The sequence below is a fragment of the Taudactylus pleione genome, unplaced genomic scaffold (genome assembly GCF_031769625.1).
Source record: "Taudactylus pleione unplaced genomic scaffold, aTauple2 ptg000302l, whole genome shotgun sequence".
Lineage (NCBI taxonomy): Eukaryota > Metazoa > Chordata > Amphibia > Anura > Myobatrachidae > Taudactylus > Taudactylus pleione.
Genome location: NW_028284703.1, coordinates 8,953,726 through 8,976,338, shown reverse-complemented (window position 1 = coordinate 8,976,338; position 22,613 = coordinate 8,953,726). Strand labels below are relative to the sequence as shown.

The following is a 22,613-nucleotide window of genomic DNA, read 5'->3' as shown; positions in this document are numbered from 1 at the left end:
ATGCTCGGTTAGAAAAGTTATTCATCTAATAAGGTGGCAGAGGTATTTTCTTGACACTGGTCAGGAACAATGTACCAGATTCTCCTTTAAATATTACAACAAAGTTGGACATCATAGTGATTGTATTGTATCCAATTGGGGATTTGATTTTTAGACTGGTATGATATCTGAATAAAAAAGATATATGATAGCTGTATATATAGGATGTAGTCAATGTCCACATTTACATTGTCAACATTCATACAGTTATGTTGACATTGAACATGTTGGCATCTGCAGAATATCCACTTGCTGCAGGTAGGGAAGGATAGGGTTAGGCACTAGGGCGAAGGTTAGGGATAGGCTGTGGAGTGGTTAGGCTATGGTAAGGCACTAGGGGGAGGATTAGGGTTAGGGTACGGGAGGGGTAGGTTATGAATAGGCACTAACCATAACTGTTGGAAGTGCCACACAATGAGTCGGAATTCAGAAGCAGATCATCGTTGAAAATGGAAGACACCAATGGGGCTGCCGGACCCGCCATACCGGGTTAGTCACCACTAGACCACCAGGGGCGTTTTGTCAACATTCTAAAATCGGTAGACATTTCATCAGTGTTGACATGAAGAATGTCAACATGGTCAATGCATGTCGACAAAATATACAACACCCGTATATACCGTTTGCGATGTGTGTTTTTAACCTTGAACTCCCACTTTAATTTGCAGGCTACAGCTCAGATTAGTTGTATATCTGGGTATGATACTTATTAATGAAGTTTGTTTTACAGCACATCTTACAAACCGGGCCCTCACCAGACCCCAAACTCCATCCCAATTCTCTGGGCAAGTATGTTTTTTAAAAATATATATTTTTAATATTATTCAAGTACATTGCACATAATAATACATAGCATAGACAAATTGTACATTTGAATAGGTAGATACATATGTTGGATACATGGGCTATTCATGAAAAAAAGTGGATCATCAAATTGATTTTTGATTAAGGCACAGACCATAAATCCATGACAGAGATATCCAATAACCGGGCTAAAAAATGGCAAAAAAAATTAATTATTAATTAAAATTATATATATTTAGCGCTTGTGTTGCGTCTTCCATTTTGTTTTGTTTTCTCCTTACATAAAAGTACACTTCTTGCATTCAGGTAAAAGTGGCATAAAATATAAACACTGAACAAGAAATCCTACAGCGTTCACCGGCTGCTTTTAGGAAATGTATTTCTTGAATTGTGGACAATATAAAAAAAAAAAAGGAGTAATTTCTTTTGCACTATCAAGTGAAAGGAATGTGGCAAGATGAAGCAGACTAGGCATTTTTTTTTATAATTAAATACATGTATAAGTTATTTAATATAGATATATGGCTTGCTAGTACACGTGAAGCAGTACATTGTCCATTTGTCTATTTCCTGAGGTGTAATCAAGGGCAGGAGGTTACTGCTTAGCCTCTGTATTAAAAACATACAAACAAACAAAAAAAAAGTTCACATTCTTAGGTCTGACCCGTGGCAAGTACAATGAGGTTGAGAGAACATCGCCTACTGACCCTATGGAATTGCATACATGAGATTCAGACCAGCTGAATCCGAAGTATAAAAAAAAAAAAAAGTTTAAAAAAGGTTGGAAAATAAAAAAGTAAAGAAAAACAAAATGGGAAAAAAAATATTTTCAGACAAGCATGTGTCTCTTTCTGTGGAGGGCGAGGTGGTCCGAGCGGGAGAAGCTACGGTCACAGTCTGGACACTGAAATGGTTTGATTCCAGTGTGTTTACGGAAATGCCGTGTAAGCTCGTCAGAGCGCGCAAACTTCCACGTGCAGCCTTCCCAAGTACACTGATAAGGCTTTTCCCCTGCAGAGAGAACAGGAAGGGAGATCAAATAAGAACACGGAAAAGTAGTTTTAGTGCAAACAAAAGCAGGCAGTTACCAGTTGAACAATAAAAAAAGTGAATAGTAACCACTTGCAAAATCAACAAGCACGGTGTGCGAGGAAACATCAGCTGTATGCAGAATCCCTGTTATCCACTGGGAATGTCATTAGTAGTAACTACTGCTCTTTCTTTAGCAATGAGCATCAGAGCCGTAACTAGACTTTTTGGTGCCCTGTGCCAGAGAGAGCATTGGCGCCCCCCCCCCCCCCCCATTTTTTAAATAGAGACATAAGATAGTGCACCTGAAAAAGGGCCATGGCCTCTTGGGGAAGCGCCATGGAAGAGAATGGCGGCCAGAAGATGCTGGGGACAAAAGAAGAGGAAGCTACAATTGAGAATGATAATAAACAGGAAAAGCGGCAGGCCCAAACAGCGCCCCCTGTCCTGCGTTGCCCTGTGCCATGGCACAGCTCGTACTACCCTAGTTACGGCCCTGATGAGCATTAAAGTTAACTGGCTGTGTTAAAAAGAGTTGAATAAGGTAACTGGAAGGTTGAGAATTTGGATGAGATATTCTAAGGTATTAGCCATGTTTACCATTAAGTTACATTTAAAAAAAAAAAGCAGAACTTGTTTGATGGGAGGCCAATGCCTCGAGAAACATTCTTGTTATACTAACCTGAAAGTTACCCTGGGAAGGTAGTTCCACAAGGGTATTATTTCTTATGTACACATTGCATTATTTTTTCTTTTATGTAGGGCAAAAAGATATTTGCAAAGGTTGGGAAAAAAAAATGCACAAAAATAACAAAATTAGTAAATGAAATAAACAGCAACGCTGCACTGGAATATTGCGTTAAATAAGCACATGTGCAGATATACATTTTTAGGAAATGAACAAAACAGCAATATGTTTTATTTTTCATCCACTTTACAAATAGATTATTTGCCTCTAAGGCTGGGTACGCACTTGGTGATATATATCTGATTCTATCGACAAGCGATATATTGCAAGTGAATCGGTGGGTGTGTACAGACGATATGTCTGTTAATGATGTAGTTCACAGACATATCAGGTCAGCCCTGCATCACAGCCGATGCCAAAATATCATGACTGTATGTACGGGCAACCCGCCGACCGACTGTAAACTCACTGCAGGACCCGTCGACACTGACATCTTAACTGGACGAGCAAATTTAAATAACGGCCCAGTTGTGATGTCAGGCCAGACATATCGAGCGGCCGATTGGTAAGTGTGTATAGCTTACCAATCACCTGCTAGGACATCTAAATGTGTACCTAGCATAACATTCAGCAACAGTCAGATATGTGGATCATGTACCCAATTCTTTACCTAAATATATACGTTCACAGATACATTCAATGATATATATTGGCAGATAAATAAATGATATAGTGAGGGGGAAATGTATCAAACCATCTAAAGAGGATGAGACGTTACCCACAGCAACCAATCAGATCCCAGCTCTCATTTATACAGCACAGTCTATAAAATGATAGCTTAAATCTAATTATTTGCTAGGGGAAACACCTCTACTTGTCCTATTTAGAAGGTCAGATTAATCTCAGGCTGTCTCTTTAGATGACTAATGTACAGACCTGTATGTGTTCTCCTGTGTGCCTTTAAATGGGAGCTTTTGGTGTAAACTTTATTGCATCCGTCATAGTCACATCTATGTATTCTTCTCTTCCGCTGGGTCTCCGGAGACTCCACTGGTAATGGCCTCTTCCCTGAGTGTACTATAACGGACGGGTGATGTCTGTGCAAAGAGAGAGAATTTTATATTACATACATTTCCACATACATTCCATTATGCAGACATTCACATAGAAGATATTAACCTGGTTTGGAAAAATGCATATCAATTGCCAGAAGGAACAGCATTATTTAATATAAAACATTGCAAACAACAAATATTTATTCCTGAAAATAACATCACATAATCGCTCTCTATCTACGGGGCTGATTTATTATCCCCCACAATCTTCCCACGATAGCTATCATTTTTTATCACCACGTATCTCAGCAATAACAAATGAATGATTCCTCTCAGCACAATAAAATAAATAATGTTTCCTATTGGGGGCTAAGCTGGCTAAATTGTGCAGTTTCACAGCTCACATAGAAAATCCTTCATAAAATGGCGCAAATATACGTTAATAAGTAAGCCCCTATGAATGCATTCCGTACTGGAGTGTTTCTCAAACTTGTTCTTCCTGGAACCCTAACAATGCATGTTTTCAAGGTATCCTCAGGAATAATTAGTGCCACTCGTAGATCTATTGGTGTCACTCAATTAACACACCTGGGGGTATATTTACAGATGTGAGAGTGTTTAGAAGTGGAGATGTAGCCCATAGCAACCAATAAGATTCTACTTAACATTTAACTAGCACCGTCTAGAAGAGAATAGCTAGAATCTGATTGGTTGCTATGGGCAACATCTCCACTTCTAAAAACTCTCACTTTAGTAAATTTACTCCATGTGCTCCAGCTACATGCACTGTTAGGGTTCCATGAGGATCGGGTTTGAGTAACACTGGCTACTGTAACCACAGTCATTATCTATGGTGACATACTACTTATCTAACAGCCAACTCTTCAGTGTTCATTTCTCTGACTCCACCTCTTCTTCGCTACCTCTATCAGGTGGAGTACCACAAGGATCAGGACCTCATTCAGACTCGCTCGCAAGCGGGTCGATGGTAGGGCACGGCGCGTGCGCAAGCCCCGGAGTGAGAGAGAAATTCTCTCACTCCGGGGCTCGCTACAAAAGGGGCGGCTGTCGATGTTGATCAACAGCTCGCCCCGTTTTGTAGTCGTGGTGGGAGGGTGGCTGAAGGAACGCCTGTCATTTGTAGGCAGCCCTACTGACAGCACCAGTGATGTCAGTAGGGAGTTTCCTGCTCTGTTAGAGCAGGAAGCTGGCTGGGGCTTGCGGTAGACGGGACCCTACTGCAAGGTTCTCCTCGCAAGCCCCGAGGGTCGCGATGGTCTCGACCATCGCGACCATCACCTAGACACTCGCTAAAGCTGTGGGTGGTAGCCCACAGCTTAGCGAGCGGCCAGGAGGCCGACTTTCAAAAGAAAAGCGGCCGCCCTCATTAAGAGCGAGTGCTCGCATTTTGTGAGCGGCTCTGAATGAGGTCCTCAGTCTTAGGTCCTCTTCTTCTCTCAATCTATACCACATTTCTTGGCAAAATGATCAACTCTTTCAGATTTCAGTGTCATCTGTATGTGAATCCTCCCAGGTTATGTCACCATCTGTAATGGCCCATGTGACTGAATAGCTCTCTGCCATTTCATCTTGGATGTCATCTCGCCACCACAAATGTAATCTTTCCAAAACAGCACATAACATTATTTCCACTGGCCAATTGTAGTTACCAATCTGATATCTCCATCACTGTTGATCACTGGACAATCAGCCCTACCCCGCTTGTCCTCTGCCAAGGTGTCATCCTTGACTCTGAACTGTGCTTTGTTCCCCACAAGCAGTCTGTTTCCAAATCATGTTACATACATCTAAAAAACATATTGAGAATACGACCGTATCTTACACAAAAGACACTGCAAAAACTCATGCACTCATTATCTCCCGCATTGATTATTGCAATCGTCTCCTTACCGGTCTTCACCAAAACAGACCCTCCCCACAACAATCCATTTTGAAGGCAACTGCGAGGCTGATCTTCCTCGCTAAATGTTTATCGGCTGCTCCTTCACTTTGTCAATCCCTCAATTGGTTGCCTGTATTCTACCGAATTCAGGGCCCCATTGAACAATGAGTGTTAAATTGGCAGATATATACCAACTAACGTTCGCAGATGTATTTTTAATTTTTTTACCTGGATTCATCAAGCTCCCTACTATCGGCGAGTGTTAATGAAAAAAAGCCTGCAGCGCTGACTCACAGCTCCAACGAGCGAAGGAGAAGCAGATACATGGAAGGTGTGGCACAAGAGAAGGGGGTGTTTACCAAATCGGAGCATGCGCCCTGTGATGCGGAGGATGCCATAGCCGGTTGCCTAGGAGACAGGACAACCGCTGGGGATTATGGCATATTTAACTCCCTGCCGAGGGCACTGGAGACCCGTGGAGCCTCATCTGCGCTAGATAACGGATGCTGGAATGTGGAGGTAAAAATATATCAGCGAGCGAAATCTTTAAAATAGCGCTTGCTGTTACACAGAACACTATTCAAAGTTGTGAAGAAATTTTATTTTCATAGCGCTCTCGGCGCTACTCTGAAACTACACTATAGCCCCATTGATAAATAGCGCTCGTTTACAGTGCTAATTGGCACTAAGCTAAATGACATAACTCGTTGTTAAATGGGGCCCTCAATATAAAATACTTTTACTGACACTTACTGTAAAGCCATTCACCAAACTCCACCAACATACATCTCTTCGCTTATCTCAGAAGATCTCCCAACCGGACTTCTCTGCCCTGCACAAGATCTGTATCTCTCAAGCAAACGCATTGCATGCTCACTTTATTCAGGATGCACCCACTCTTTGGAATGCCCTCCCACGCACAATAAGACTTTACAAACTCTACAAACCTTCAAGTGTTCCCTGAAAATTCACCTCTTCAGGCAACCTTTTTAAATTACAGAACCACCCACATATCCTCCATAAGCTATCCTCTCCTCTATACAGTACATACATAACTTGACATATTTTCTCTTTCTTAACTTTCACATCCTCCTGACCCTTGGCCAACATTCCTGTGTGACTGGATCATACGGCCCACCATGATCGTCTGTAATCTGGCTGGACCATTATGCAAATAGGTAGCACTTATCCTTGTGTATCATTGCCTATTTCCCTATATAGAGTGTAAGCTTACGAGCAGGGCCTTTTGATCTCTTTCTGTCTGTTATTATCCAGTCTTGTTCTATTACTGTTTGTTCCCAATTGTAAAGCGCAATGGTATATGCTGGCGATATATATGTAACTAATAATAAGTCATTTATTTTCATTAAGGCCAGCAAAACGCATAATCTTCATGCATTGACATCAGAAAGCAATTTATCCAAACTACTCTAACATAAATACACGTCATGTTATTATATTGGATTTTTACATTATTACTGAAATCTGAAAAAATGCCTTTGGAGACCTGGGGTAAATGCCCTCTCTGCCCTTATTCTGGTCTTGCTGAAAATATAAAGCAGATCCTTCAAACGGATACATTTACCATGCCCTATATCATAGGAAAACTTATTATAAGTTATGCTGTGGAATCAGGAGATGAAATAAGCACTACTGAAATGAAATGGAAAAAAAGGAACTGGTGACTTTACGGATGAGTTTATTATTTTTAATAATTAACAAGATCATGCTCTCCTTTCCCACGCAAACATTTCTGAGGATTGCAAAACCGAGATTACGTTACAGTTTGCTCGCTGTGCGTTTGTTTACATGCTCAGTTTCCCCCACACGTAATTTGAAACAGCTTTTTTTCCTCTCCCTGAACAGTAGAATAAAAAACCCTTTTAAATATTGTAGCTTTAAAATCCTTAAGCCTCATAAGAAATATTTGTTATTGTCAGTCACTCCTTTACAGAGCAATTAAGAATTTCCTGTTGTTCTGTGCCAATTAGAGGGTGCGGTCCTTGCTCTTTGTCTGACGTCAATTTCTAAAAAGGTAGAGATCAGCCCATGTTACCCCACCCAAGGGAAGTTTTCAAATTGGCTCTTCACATTCAAAACATATTGCCACACTGCAAGCAGAGCGAGCAATGATTTCATATATACGCTCTTAAGTTTCTTTTCATTTTTAGCCATGTCATGTAAAAATAATGTTCACAAAGGCATTGTAAAAAAAAAGAGAGAGAACCATTAAATCTAATATCTTCCCCTTTGTGATCATTTTGATGGTAAGATTGAGTACTAATTACTAGAGCTGTGCGAGTTCGCTTCTCAGAGAACCGTCAAATGAATTTATGGGTTCCGAGTTTAACCGAATCTGAGATCACTTTGGGGTACAGAGTCCCCCCGCGGTTCAGGAGTCTGATTGAAAAAGAAAAACTTTTTTGGATTGCATGCTAACATCTCAAAATTACACCATTTAAGCTGTTTTTTTATTATTATTTAAAGAAAATATAGATCCAAAAACTAAACCAAAACACGTGAGGGTGGTTTTACAAAACCAAAACACGAAGATGAATCCGGATCCATAACCAAAACCCAGGGGTCGGCGCACATCTCTAATAATTAACTCCTTCCACTTTTGCATCCAAGACTTCTCCCTCGTTGCTCCCCTCCTGTAGAACTCACTCCTCTGCCCTATCAGAATCTCTACCAGCCTCTATGGATCCATGCACTTATCATTTCCCGCATTGACTATTGCAATAGTCTCCTTACTGGTCTTCCTAAAAACAGGCTATCGCCATTACAATCCATTATGAATGCAGCTGCGAGGCTTATCTTCCTTGCCAAACGTTCATCGTCTGCTGCACTGCTCTGTCAGTCCCTCCATTGGTTGCCGGTTTTCAACCGTATTCAATACAAAATACTTTTACTTACACATAAGGCTATTAACAAAACCACACCAACATACATCTCTTCACTCATCTCAAAATATCTCCCAACCCGACCTCTCCGATCTGCGTCTCTCCTCCCCACGCATTACTTGCTCCCATTTACGGTTACAGGACTTTCTGTGGGCTGCACCCACTCTATGGAATGCCTTACCACGCACAATAAGACTTTCCTCTAGTCTCCAATCCTTCAAGCATTCCCTGAAAACTCACCTCTTCAGGCAAGCTTATCAGATTCCAGAACCGCCCACATAACCTTCATAGCTTCCATATCCAATTACATCCCCTTTCACAGTCCACACACAACCTCACACATTGTCTCTCACATCCTCATGACATTTGGCCGGCATTCCGCAATATATAGCACCTATCCTTGTGTATCAGTGCCTATTTCCCTATAGATTGTAAGCTTGCGAGCAAGGCCTTCCTACCTATATATCTGTCTGTTATTACCCAGTTTTGTTCAATTAATGTTTACAATTGTAAAGCGCAACGGGATATGCTGCGCTATATAAGAAACTGTTAATAAATAAAATAAATAAATTTAAACATGATCTGGAAACACACCTGTTCATTAAAGCCCACCAGCCCTCCTCACTCATGTCCTCTGTCCTCCCTCCTCTTCCATCTCCCTGTTTTACCCTCTACTCCCCTAGGACGAGATGTATCAAACAAACTGCGGTAATAGCTCAGATAAATGTAGTTTCTGATTTTTCTTTTCTGCATCACTGAAAGTTCCCCTGAGTGTACGATCAGGATCCGTAGCAGTTATCTGAGAGATCTGCTGCGGACTGTTTGCACAGCAGTCCCCAGAGGTGTGTATGGGGCCGCGATCTGGCCAAATGCACCAATCTCCGAAAAGCCTAGCTTAGCCCTGGTTCCGAACTACAATTTTAGATGGCGTAGGCCATTGTAGCTTATTGGCTACAAAATCACAAAGTGATCTGGAGAGAGATCCAAAGTGACCACTAGTGTATGCGCAGCATAATGGCCGTGCAAGCGCATGACAGCAGCCGGGTCATAAACCTGGAAGTGATTACATCGCCGGGTCAGCTGGTTATCGCGGAGCTGTCCTGGCAAGATTCTGATTAAGAACTCTGGTGGTACTAAAGCAGGTAAGTAGGTGTTGATGTATGTTAATCAGCGCATTATAAATACGGACACGAATATATATCTTGCCTCTAGTCTGTAAACTCTCATAAGCAGGACCCTCCGCCCTCTTGGCTCTCTCCCTGCTTTATCCCTGCCTCCAGTGCACTGCACCCTCACAGTCAGAGACTCTGAACCCTTCTGTCCTCCTTTACCAGCACTGGGTCACTGAGTGCAACTCTTATTAACGGTCACTCTCTTAAGCTAGGTACACTCTACACAATATATCATTCGATATATCGTCCCGACACGGATGGGAACAATACATCATACACATCGTATAGTGTTTATGCCCATCCATCGCTCATCGCATCGTCCCATCTGCTGTTCTGAACAGCAGATGGAACGATGCAATGAAGGACACAATGCTGTTGCATGCAGCATGTAACAACACAACGCGCCGTCGTACAGCGGATCATGCAGTGTGTATGGCACGTGCGATGTATCGTTACATCACCTCACACGGTCGCTGAGTCACACATCGCATAGTGTGCAGCCAGCTTTAGTTGTATAATTATCTCACTGTTTGATTGCTTTCCCTCTCTATACTGTCTGAACCTTTTTTATATTGTATTGTGTGTTATATATCACTGTAATTTATCCTGTATGGTGATACGGACACTTAGTGGCGCTATATAAAAATAAAAGATAATAATAATAGCCCCCCAACTGGTGGTCTGTAGGCCTGATGTATCTTTCCAAGCACATTATTTTTTGTTTGTGGCATACAGTGTGTGACTAATAGTTTGATAAAACTTTGTGTCACGGGGGTTTCCCGGATATCAGTTCTGTGAGGGGTCTCTAAAAAGAACGTTACTTTCTTCACAATCAACTACTGGTTAGCAGCACACTGTGAAATTATGTTGTCACAACCATTCATAGGACTGGAACGCCTGTACGTTACACTTTCATCAGTTAGAAATGGAACATTTCAATTGTTCTTGGGTGTTTCAGTTATCACCTCCCTTTTATTCTTAGAACAGTAATTCACCAGGTAAGAGACATGTAAAGTAAACCTGTCACTCAGGAATGTGGAGGAACAAGTTTCCCGAGCATGTTAATAAAGCTGTGTGCTAGCAGCATTACCAGTGCACAGATAGCCGGGGATATGAGATTAATACTGGTGCTCAATCATATCCGCTAATCATGCAAAATAGTGTAAACTACTGAAAGAGGTCGGGCTTCTGCCATTGGCTTTAATACAGCGACACTTACTCATGGAACATCATCTTCGGAGGGATGCTGATATCCGGCGACATTTGTTCGGGGTAAGCTTCAGTCATTGGCTGCTCCAAACCGGGCTCAACCTTTATGCTTTTTATTAGAGGAGATTTTTCATAACAGTCAGACACGGCCATGGACACTTAAAGGAGAGAGGACACGGTTTCATATAATTCCACTGTGTTGTCCCTATTTAAATACATCATACAGTAATCACCGCTACCACAAATAACTATTGTTAATAAATGATAAGGACATATAAAAGCAAGTGTAATGGTGAGGTCACCTCCTGTACCATCATTATCCCTGAGCCTATTTGAATAGCAAAAAATAAAAAATGGAGAAAGGAACAATTTGTTATGTTCAGCATTTCCGCAGTATTCGCACAGTGGAGCGTGTCTACGTTTAATTGTTCACAGTTCCTTAAAGTACCAGGGCCCGGGAACTTTTTATAGCAGCCTTTTTTGTGTTTGATGGAAGTAATGATGGGAAAATAAATGGCCATGTGACCCGCATGACTGTTTAGGTCTTCACATGTGTCTGTTTGGGAGTGTAATGCAAATGAGAGCGTTTGGGGTGGAGAACCTGAGCTTGGGCTGCACATAGGGAGCCATTTAGTTTTGTGTGCCCAAAGTCGCCTGCACCAGATGGTGGCTGGGGTGATGGTGTGAGACAGGAGGGTGAGAATTTGGCTTATCCCCTGGTTTCCACTGCACCCAAGGGAGTATATTTACTAAAGTGCAGGTTTTTAGAAGTGGAGTTGTTGCCCATAGCAACCAATCAGATTCTACTTATTTATCCAGTGCCTTCTAGAAGATAATAGCTGGAATCGGATTGGTTGCTATGGGCAACAACTCCACTTCTAAAAATCTGCACTTTAGTAAGTATACCCCAAGTAATCAGTTTAGGGCCCTATTATGTTAAATTCACCCCCATTGCTCTAGCACTCAATAGTAAATAAAAAAGTGGGTATACTTCTGTCCGTAAGTATAGTCTACAGTGATATATCGCTGGCTAATGTAGCTTAGCAATGGGGGGGATTTAGCGGAATCACATTGCTGCAAAAAAGGAGCAGACAAAACTGGTAATAACTAAGAGGGACTAAAATGACTCAATACAGGGATGACCCAAAGTTTAGTTGTTTGGGAATAGGTAAGTATGTTATGGACACAAACGAAACTACAAATACAAAACTATCTGCAGCACAAACATGTACAGCTTTCCCAGGCATGAAAGAAAAATACTGAAGTGAAATAAACAAAGATTTGAAAATCAATGTATCAATGGAAGTCGGTGTTATACTTCAGTTAAATGTTGCGTATTTCTAAAAGCAAAATAGGCCTTTTAAACCCACTCTCGTCAGAGATGCTTTGCTCAGGTGTCATAGCTTGATAATGGCAATTAAATGTTCTATCACCTTCTACTGGAGTCACTTTTTCAGTGCAGTCTAATGGTGCATTACACACTTAACGAAATTGTAACCAACGATTTTCTTCCAGATTTTCTGTCAGATTTTCCGTATAAAAAGTGAACGATTTTTTGAACGATGAACCAATAATGTTCCTTTCCTTAATGAAAATAATCATGTTGGACAGTCTGAAATGGACAATGAACGATAACTACAAACGGGAGTGCGCATTTGTGATTATCGTTCATCGTTATAACTCATAAACTGAATGATTTTTTTTTTTAACAATTTAACGATAACGACGATAACGATAACGACGTCGTTATCAACAAATCGTTCAAAAAACCGTTACGTGTGTATGCACCTTAAAGCTTATATTTAATTTTGCCCCCTAGACTCAACATTTATAAATCAAAATCATGGTGGAAAAATAGGCCATATGCGCCAGATTTGTTTGGTAAAAAGTGGCGTGGTTTCATGCAAAACGTCATGGTACGGTTTTGGTTTGAACAGAGCAGTGAGTGGCCTAATTTTGCTTGATTTTCCAGTTGGAAATTTTAGCAAATGGGCGTACTTTGGGTGGATCGGGTGTGGTTTAGTCAGACTGGAGACGTAGCCAAACTTGTCCTCAGGAATGTTGGCAGGTATGGAAGCCAGCGGGTGTGCTTACGTAGAAAACATTATTTATATGTAAATATATTTATACACACAAACACAATTATTGTTACACCGTTACTATACTTACTGTGCTTGCCGCTTTGGTTCTCCAGCTCCTCGGCTAGTACAGTCGATACCATGATTGGCTGCTGGAGGTGGTGGGTGTACATGAAAGGAACCGGCTGTACAACCACCGGCTGTAAGAGGGGTAGGAGTCCTGGGTTCCTGTAGCCGTGCCTCGGATACGCAGATAACATAGGGTTGATAGAAAACGGCATTGTAAAGTTTGGTCCAGCAGGCGGCGATGGGGATAACTTTTTCAGAGGAGGACTAGGCGAGGGCATAAATAAAATCGGAGAACTCCTTCTCTTGGGAGACTGGTATTTCAAAGGAGACGGGGAGCTTCCAGTGGAGGGAGGAGAATTTCTTTTGTTTGTAGTGAGATCAACCGGTTCCATTTGCAATGCAGAAAATCCTTCCGCACTGTGGTACAGTTTAGTGTGCAACATGTTCGGTGTCGGGTAAATGACACTATATTTATTATTTGTCTTCAGTGGCTCCATATAACTGGATTGATAGGTCTACAGAAGAAAGAAAAAGAAAACACCTTAGTAGATAATATATAAACTCAAATAATAATTATTTAGGTTATGAAATTCCAGCAGACACTAGAAGCAAAGTTTTTCCATTTGCATTCTGCATGATCCATCGCCGGTAGTTCAAAATAATTCTAAAACAGCTCAACTGTGGCCAGCACTCAGAAGCGGCAGCCATCTTTGGTGGCTGGCACAATATTCATGAGGAAACAGTGACAGTGCTGCATATAGCAAAGCGGTCATATTAATCTACTGCTCAATGTCTTCTCGATCAAAGCGTATTAGAAGTTATAGTTCAAGGAAAGTTCATATTAACTTCGGGTGTGATTAACCAGAACCATCATGGGAAAAATAATGACTTACTGTAGATAAGCCAAGTCCTTTATTAATAATAATTGAATTAATTTTTTTACAGCTATAAGGACTCCAGGAGGTACTCACCCCGGGGCTTCTGGCAAGGAGCTTGTCCAACCTCTGGTCACCCTGGTAGCAGCCTATGCCACAGATATGCCCTCAGACTTAAAACAACAAACCTGTCTAACCTGATAGGACAGGAAGGATGGCGGTGTGGCGCTATATAGCCTCCAGGTTTGTCTTCTTTCCTATCCCGACTGTGGAGGAGGGGTGGATTACCCCCACTGTTTGCTGCCATGTGGAGGATGAAAAAATTGCTATATTATTCGGAAATTGGGTTATTATTAGGAATGTGCAGGCTCGGTTCTACTCGGTTCCGTTCGGTTCTTTTTACCGAATCTTATTGGCTATCCAAAACTCGTGACAGCTGAAACCCAATAAGATTCGGGAAAAAAATCCGAACGGAACAGAGTAGAACCGAGCCTGCACATCCCTAGTTATTATGGGATGTTCTATATATTTATAGAGGGGGGGGGGCAGCACAGACGGTGTAATGGTTAGCGTTACTGCCTCACAGCACTGAGGTTGTGGGTTCAATTCCCACCACAACCCTAACTGTGTGAATTCTCCCTGTGTTTGCGTGGGTTTCCTCCGGGTACTCCGGTTTCCTCCCACACTCCAAAAATATACTGGTAGGTTTATTGGCTCCCAACACAAATTAACCCTAGTGTGTATGTGTGTGAGCATGTGGTAGGGAATATAGACTGTAAGCTCCACTGGGGCAGGGACTGATGTGAATGGCCAAATGTTCTCTGTAAAGCGCTGCGGAATATGTGTGCGCTATATAAATAACTGGTAATAAATAAATAATTTAATAGCCAGTATTTAAAAAAACAAAAAACAAAGAAAAAGAAAAACAATATACCATATATACACATTTTGTGGATACTCAAGAGTTTCTATAGGAGAGAACAAAAGTAGATAGCGCCTCGGATTCTTGTGAGATAGGGCAAAATTGACTAAGCGGTGGGTTCTAAACCCCGGCGGTTTGGTGGAGGTTTGACGGCGGGTTCTATTCTGTTCTAAACGCCAGGGGTTTCGTGGCGGTTTTGCAGCGGTTTCTAAATGACTGCCCCTATTCTATTCTAAAATGTGTTTTGACTGTGGTTTGGCAGCGGTTTTGCTATTTGCAGATTTACTATGGCCAAAACCGCTGCAAAACTGCCGTAAAAACACATTTTAGAATAGAATAGAATAGGGCTGTCATTTAGAAACTACTGCAAAACCACCACCAAACCCCGGGGTTTAGAACAGAATAGAACCCGCCGTCAAACCGCCACCAAACCGATGGGGTTTAGAACCCGCCGCTTAGTAAATTTTGCCCATAGTATTTATTTCTCAAGGCTTGGTGGCTAGGGCACATGGCTTATTTTGTCCCATATGTTTTTATTTTAGAATGTTGGGAGGTGCGCCAGTTTGTACACTTTTCCTCCGCTTCTATAAGCCAAGTGGAAGCTGTGTAGATATAACGTAAAGCTTTAGTCTGCTTAGTATGTTGGGCTAAAACAACACCTTCAGTTTCCTAGAGGTTTAAAGTTCAATATTCTCTGCGCCAATTTTTTTTTCCCCCTCTACTTTTACAGACCCAAAAAGGGTGGGGAGACCTCTTCCAGTAATCAGGCTCAAACTCAGAAGGCAGGCAGTGATTCAGGGTAATCTAATCATCGAATGCTACTTGTCTTTTGGCGACATGTATCCAGCACAGCCATAAAACTGCGGCGTAAGCCTATCCACTTTCCTTCAGCCCGCCCTCTCCTAATCCAAGATGCTGGGATGATTAGTGTGGTTTTCGTTATATAAAAAGCAATGGACGTAATGCAGGGGTGATAGGAGAAACAGATGGTAGACAAAGCTAATGTTCTGCACTTGGCCAGGCAGCAGACTATTCAGAATTAAAAAAAAAAAAAAAAGAAAATTAAAACCCACACAGAAAAATATGTTCCGTACACCTAAAAGCCTGCCAAATCCATAGTGTGGTTCTTGGCACAAGCCTTTATAAAACTAGATTGCAGCCTGTAATAGTGTAATTACTGTATCGCTATAGAAATATCCATTATATTATTAGAAAATCTCACTTTCCATGGTGACATTTTAATAAATGTTTGAAAAGAAAAAACAGAATTCCACCGAAAATGGTCAAAATAATACAAGACGGTCCTGCCCTCCCTGTATTTCTTTCTGGTACATCTATTCGGCACCATCGGAGGGGCTTTGGCAGAGGGAAAAAAAAAATGATGACTTCACAATTGAAAACTTGCAGCGTTTGCTTAAAAGTGCTATAAAATATAGCTGATCCAAAGGAATTTACATTTCCATGCCAAGTAAACTTGGAAGAAGTGTTTCGGGAGGTATTGGAATAGGTCTTTAAACAACAGTGCTGACCCCACACCTCCGAAAGCTTTGGCAATAGGTTTGTTGAGCGCGTCACCTTGCCATGAACCAGCTGTGACATTCTGTTCTGTAGGACAAAGTAGCTAGATGCAAAGTACACAAGCTGATGTTTGTGTTTGGGGGGGAAAACAGCCCCCAACCTTAAATAATTGCACACAGGCATGTGGCAATAAGAATGACGAAACACACCATCTTTCGTCCTACGCAATATAGTATCAGGAACTAGGTTAGAATTCTGGGAGACCCAAAATGGTCAGTTGGTTTAGGAGTTCAATTAAAGGTTACGAACTGTATCACATTATAAATACAGTTCTAACAATAGGAGACTATGTTAAAGTTGAAACTTGGAGAACCTGCAATCCTAGTGTAAATGTCCTTTGTATACCACACCAAACACTGGGCACTAATAAATCTATTAGACTCTATCAAATTGAGTACGTAGCAGCATACACCTGTGGGGTTGTGTGACCCCACTGGACAAGACTAAACCACCTCTAGTCGATAACACAACTAAGTAATTATGTATGGTGTTGCGCTCATTATTTTAAATATACAAGTCAAATATACAAGTTGTTTTGACATGACAAAAATATTTACATTTATCACAGTATATTGTCGTCTTGGGTTTTCTAGGTAAGCACGTATCAAAATAGTGTATATGATATACATAATGCAATAAGTATCAACATTTAATAAAAAAATCTGAAAATTTTTGTTTATAATATGCAATGACCGGTTCATATAAAAAAAAAGTCCTCATTAGAGAACCATAATCAAAATTATTCCAAAAGTCTGTTGCAGACCCTAATTTCTCACCAGACTTTGTGATTCCAAAGAAATAACTGTCCTCCTTTACCAGACCTTTGTTGATGTGTCATAAACAGACACGCTGTTCGGGCAGTGTTTGATAACCGCAAGGTACAGAGTGTCCCAGCTTTAGGGCATAAACCCAAATCCTCAGATGGTCTCAGTTCTCCAGGCTGTAATTCAGTCAGCTTGTGAACACTTATGTATTGGCTGTTTCATTCTTATGATGCGGGCTCCGGCCCGATGTACTATAGCACAGTTCCTGCTTGGTACATAAATGAAGTCCAGTGGCAAATGCAGGATTTCTAGAGGGGGGTTTCCAAATGCTTGATTTTAGAGTAAGTGTGGCCAGTCCATGAAGAAGGTAGAATTAGCACTTATCCAGCACTTATATGCGTCATACAAAGTATATTGTGTGTCATAATTCCAGCAAATAGAGGACCAACAATCACAGTAAGCCCTTAGATGTGGCAGTAGGGCCATCCTGCCTGAGCTGAATGTTTTTATTTTAGATGTGGGCACCATTCCAGAGTATTAGAGCAAGTCCAGGAGTCTGGTGGAGCAGCAGAATAACCTAGCACTGCCCTGGACATATATGTACATATTGGGCTCTATAACAGTGCATCCCTAATAGTGCATGTTTTCCAGATCTCCTAGTTGGTGCACAGGTGTACTTATTACTGACTGATACATGTTAAAAGATACACAGGTGGTGATAAATATTTCATTTGTGATACTGTGAAGAACATGCAGCACTAGTAAAATTGTATTACATTACTATTTCTATTGTTGTCATGGTGTGGGCTGGGGAGGGGGGTTTCCAGACAGATAGAAACCCCCCCTGCGTTTGCCTATGAAGTCCTTGGTAAGGGTTTAGATGTCCAGCAAGATATGAATGGCAGATACCACTGATGCGTTTTGCTTCTGATTAAGGTGAAATATCGCCGGGTTTGTCTTCCCGATCAAAAAAAAATAAAACAATTGAACAGTATGTACCTAGCTTTACATGTGTTATATACATTATTCACCACTGGGTCGTACATAGGGGCCCTTACAAACTTTTGCTAGGAGGCCTTCAAATACCTAGTTACGCCCCTGCTTGTTACCAGTGGCGGCTGAAGGCACGGGCTAGCAGGGCCGTCGCCCGGAGTGCCGTAGCCTGAACAGAAGCACTCACCACCAGTCGGCTCTGGAAAACCCTACCCTCCACCCACTCGCTGGCGTAACTGGTATAAGCTAAGGGGGAGAGAAGGGGCGCGAGAGTGCAGCACAGGACGGCACTGGGCGCAGAGAAGCCTAGTAACTGCTGGTTGTTACTAAAACAAATATTAAAATAAAATAAAAAAGACCCTGTTTAGCAAACTCTGATCATTAACAAACAAAAAAAAAAAGTGTGACACTTTCACCATAAATCAAAACACTTTCACACATGAGCACAGAGCATTAGTACAAAGATGAAAGAGCAGTTCTGGGAATATGATTTTTTTTTTTTGCTGTGACTATGAAATCGTTAATCAACAGTTCATCTGTTGTCCGAAATTCCTTACGTCTGATGTCAGAGAGAATCGCATTTTTAGCTATTTCCACTTTTAAAAAAAACTGTTTACAAATGTAAAACATACATTTTGGAAGCCATTAATCTAACAAGCACAGGAAGCTGAGCAATATCGTTTCCACACAGTCAACCGAGTCATTTCAGCCTCTCCTGTTCTTGTAACCGAGACCAAAATCTTACAAAACCTGCAGAATAAATACGCTCATGTTCATCTGGTTCTTCCATTAAAAGTTTTCTTGTTGTCTGAATATGTAAAAGCATCTTTATTGTCAGGAAAAAAAAAAAAGTTTGGTACTTTAAGAAAACAGCTTTGAAATATTAGTAAAAGAGAATTCACTCCCTGAAGTGCCAGACAGGATGACCTAATACAGGCAGATGATGGTGATTATTTTAAAGAGCCTATTTAAGAAGTGAAGGCTGGAGAGTGCCCAGAGCTCTGTTAAGCAGCCCTGAGGAAGGTGATGTCATTTTAAGTAACTGGCTGGGGTTTGGCAAAGGGAATAGGTGTGCGTTTGGTGCCAATTTAGAAGCCTGCATTTCTTTCAGACAGATAATCTTGTGATCTCGCTCATATATGTTGTAGTTGCTGAGAGCACGTCTGGCTAATAATGTAATTAGCAGGATGGGAACCACGTGATTTCCGGGTCAGTCCACACACCTTGCAGATTCTGACATCATGGGCTTTACAGGAAAAGTGCGAAGCTGTAACTCATTTGTACAAGTGCTAAGATTAAGGGTTTCCTGGCAAGGCGAGACTAGGAATATTTTTATGAGACCTCTACCATAAACTCCCATTTTTGCCGGGAATAGGGCTTTTCACCCTTTGATAAACCTGCCACATAAACCTTATAAGGCATTTTGGGACGTATTCATTAGGTTGACAATTATGCTGGGTACACGCCTGAACGAAAGATATATCTGTTCTGAGAATATTGGCAAATAAGTCTTTTACTCTGTAACCCTACTGCGCGGTCGGCCGGTTGTCCGTACACACTGGCAGATGTACAGATATATTTGTTACATATATCTGTTAGATATATCGTCATTGGTTGTATAGCAGGGTGCCGCCCTGACAGACCTGTGAACGATGTCGGTCACAGACATTTCTTCTGTACACACGGACAAATGCACTATGCGATAGGTTTTTAGCTGGCTGACTGAACGACATATCGCATAATGTGTACCCAGCCTAACAATATCGACGCCAAAATGTCAAAATGTGGAATGCCGACATTGTCAGAATGTATACATTAGGCTGCAGGATGGGAGGGATAGACACAAATGTGAGGTTAGCGTTGAAGGAGATTAGGGATAGGCACTACAGGGTGGGTTAGGGAAGGTATACTTATCGGAACGCTACTCCGTAGATTGACTCCGCTGGACGTGACACTCACATGACCACAGTGACTCTGAAGACGACGCTGCAGCTGTTGGGAGCAGGTAAGTCACCGCTCGGTCACCAGGGACGATATGTCGACATTCTAACTTGGCGACAGTTTATCAGTGTCTACATGGTCAATGTCGCTGTTATAACAAATATCAATGTTGACATATCACCACACCCGAAACTTTCCTAGGCATGCACTTCAGTAACATATCAAATAATTGATTTCCTGACTTCAAAGTGACTTCCAGACAAATGTAATGTTTAATGTAGATTAGTATGGTAAGTGTACCTGTAATGTGTTTTCTTGTATATGTGCCAAATACCAGTCTCAAACAATGACTATGTTGTTATTATATAGGCTAGCTTGTGCCATATTCTAGCAGGAATGAAGATCTCTGGATGACCTTTGCGAAGGTCAGGAACAGTATATTTCTGACTGTGTTGGAGAGAAGGAAACAGGGAGGTGGCCATTGTTTAGTGCGCATGCAGGGGAGGAGCACTGACAACCACGCTCGTCTCTGTGAATGAGATGAACTAAAGTTTACGGATTGTTAAAGTCTGGGAACCAGAGTAGATCAGGTGCTTGGGTTAAAATACACAAGGGTCATGCAGGTCACCATGAAGCCATGTTTAGCTGCATAGTGACTGCAGTGCATGTATGTATCATATAAAAGAAGGTTCATTGGAGAAGGGCACATGCTTTTTACAGTGTGGTCATTAAGCATCATCATATTACCAACAAAAATTCAAGTCATGAAATTAATTAGATTAAAGGATGAAATCGATTGTGAATTACGATCTGTCTATGTCAGAATATGGGACAGGGTCAAAAGGTCGAAAGGTCAACACACAAATGGTTGTTATATGTTTTTTTTGTAATTTAAGCCTAATCTTCACCCCAACCCTAACACTCCCCCTAGTGCTTAACCCTAACTCTAGTGGTTTAACCCTAGCCTTCCCCCAAGTGCCTAAACCTAACCCTAGACTATCCCTAACCATCCCCGTAGTGCCTAACCATCCGCTCCGGCAGCCTATCCCTAACCCTCAAAATGGTGGGGGAAAAAAACATGTGCCGATCATTTTTGTATCGACCATTTGTACCCATCAACCTTTTACACTTTCAGTCGACCTTTTGACCCTGTCAACCTGTTGCCTGTCGACCATCTGGTGTTGACCCATCGAGTGTCTATCTGACAATGTTGATCTTTCATCCAGATAATGTTAAATGCAAACCCACTGACCAGTGGGGTACAAAATAGTAATATAACAAAGCATAATCACAGTTAAGTGCAGAATGCTTTTTCTGTGGTAGATAAAAAATACTATGGGGTTGCTGTATCAGCAGTGAAAAAAGTGGAGAAGGCAGGTCACAGAGAGTTTCTTCTGGAGTAAACTCTTCATCACCAGTGTCACTTCCATGCGGTGTCCCACAGGGTTCTATACTATCTCCCAAGCTTTTTGCAGTATACATGCTACCATTGGGTGAAATAATCAGACGTCATGGCCTGGTCTACCAATGCTATGCAGATGATACACAACTGTACCTGTCCTTTGCTCCAGGTACAAAAGGACCCAATAACAACCCTAAATGGCTGCCTAGCTGAGCTTCAGGAGTGGATGAGTGCCAGTTGGCTGCGACTGAACCCTGATAAAACAGAGGTTCTTATGATAGGTCACAGGACAGGGCTACAGCATAGCCAACCAACAGGACTTACGCTTGGGGGTTCAGAATTACAAAACACTAAACATGTGCGGAATCTTGGTGTTGTCCTGGATAGTGGCTTGACACTTAAACATCAGATATCAGCCACAATCAAATCCTCATTCTTTCATCTGAGGAACAGCCAGAATCAAGCACTTAATTCCCTCAGAAGATCTGCCTAAAGTCATACATGCAGTTATATCATCACGCCTAGACTACTGCAACGCCCTCTACCTCGGTCTCCCAGCAAAAGAATTACACCGCTTGCAGATGGTACAAAACGCAGCTGCCAGGCTATTTACCAACCAGCCCCGTTCCAGCCACATAACACCCATTCTCTACTCCCTTCACTGGCTGCCTGTCAGATGGCGAATTGCTTTCAAGATTGGATTAATAACTTACAAAGCTCTTCATGACCATGGCCCAGGGTACCTGAAGCAGCTTCTGATTCCTTACTGTCCCACTCGATTACTGCGATCCGTTGACGAAGGACTATTAACAGTACCTAGAATCTCACGGAATTCGTCTGGGGGGTCAAGCTTTCAGTTTTGTGGCTCCAACCTTTTGGAACTCACTTCCCCGCAGTTCGAGAGGCCTCCACTCTAGAATCCTTCAAAAATAGACTTATTTTGTATTTTGTACTGTAAATGTAAAGCACTTTGAGTCCTTTAGGAGAAAAGCGCTATATAAAATTATTATTATTATTATTATTATTAACCAATCAGCTAGAATGTACTTTATAAATGATACCTCAATGCTGATTGGTTGCTATGGGCAACTTCTCCACTAGTCCACTTATCCACTATTTTCCCTGCTTGATACATCAACCCCTATGTGTGACACACGGGAATGTTTCCTTCGGAATACAGTCATATTTT

General features: G+C 41.6%; 1 protein-coding gene across 1 annotated transcript in view; it reads right to left on the bottom strand.

Annotated features, from left to right (window-relative positions):
• Window positions 1-651: 651 nt before the first annotated feature.
• KLF3 (KLF transcription factor 3) overlaps window positions 652-22,613 on the bottom strand; it is a 63,318-nt gene continuing 41,356 nt past the window's right edge. The window contains exons 3-6 of the mRNA XM_088482978.1: window positions 12,972-13,464; window positions 10,813-10,960; window positions 3,497-3,657; window positions 652-1,854 (exon numbers count right to left, since the gene is read on the bottom strand). Of these exons, the coding sequence (XP_088339104.1) occupies window positions 1,673-1,854; window positions 3,497-3,657; window positions 10,813-10,960; window positions 12,972-13,464 (984 nt within the window). The 3' untranslated portion in view covers window positions 652-1,672. The remainder of the gene's footprint in view (window positions 1,855-3,496; window positions 3,658-10,812; window positions 10,961-12,971; window positions 13,465-22,613) is intronic.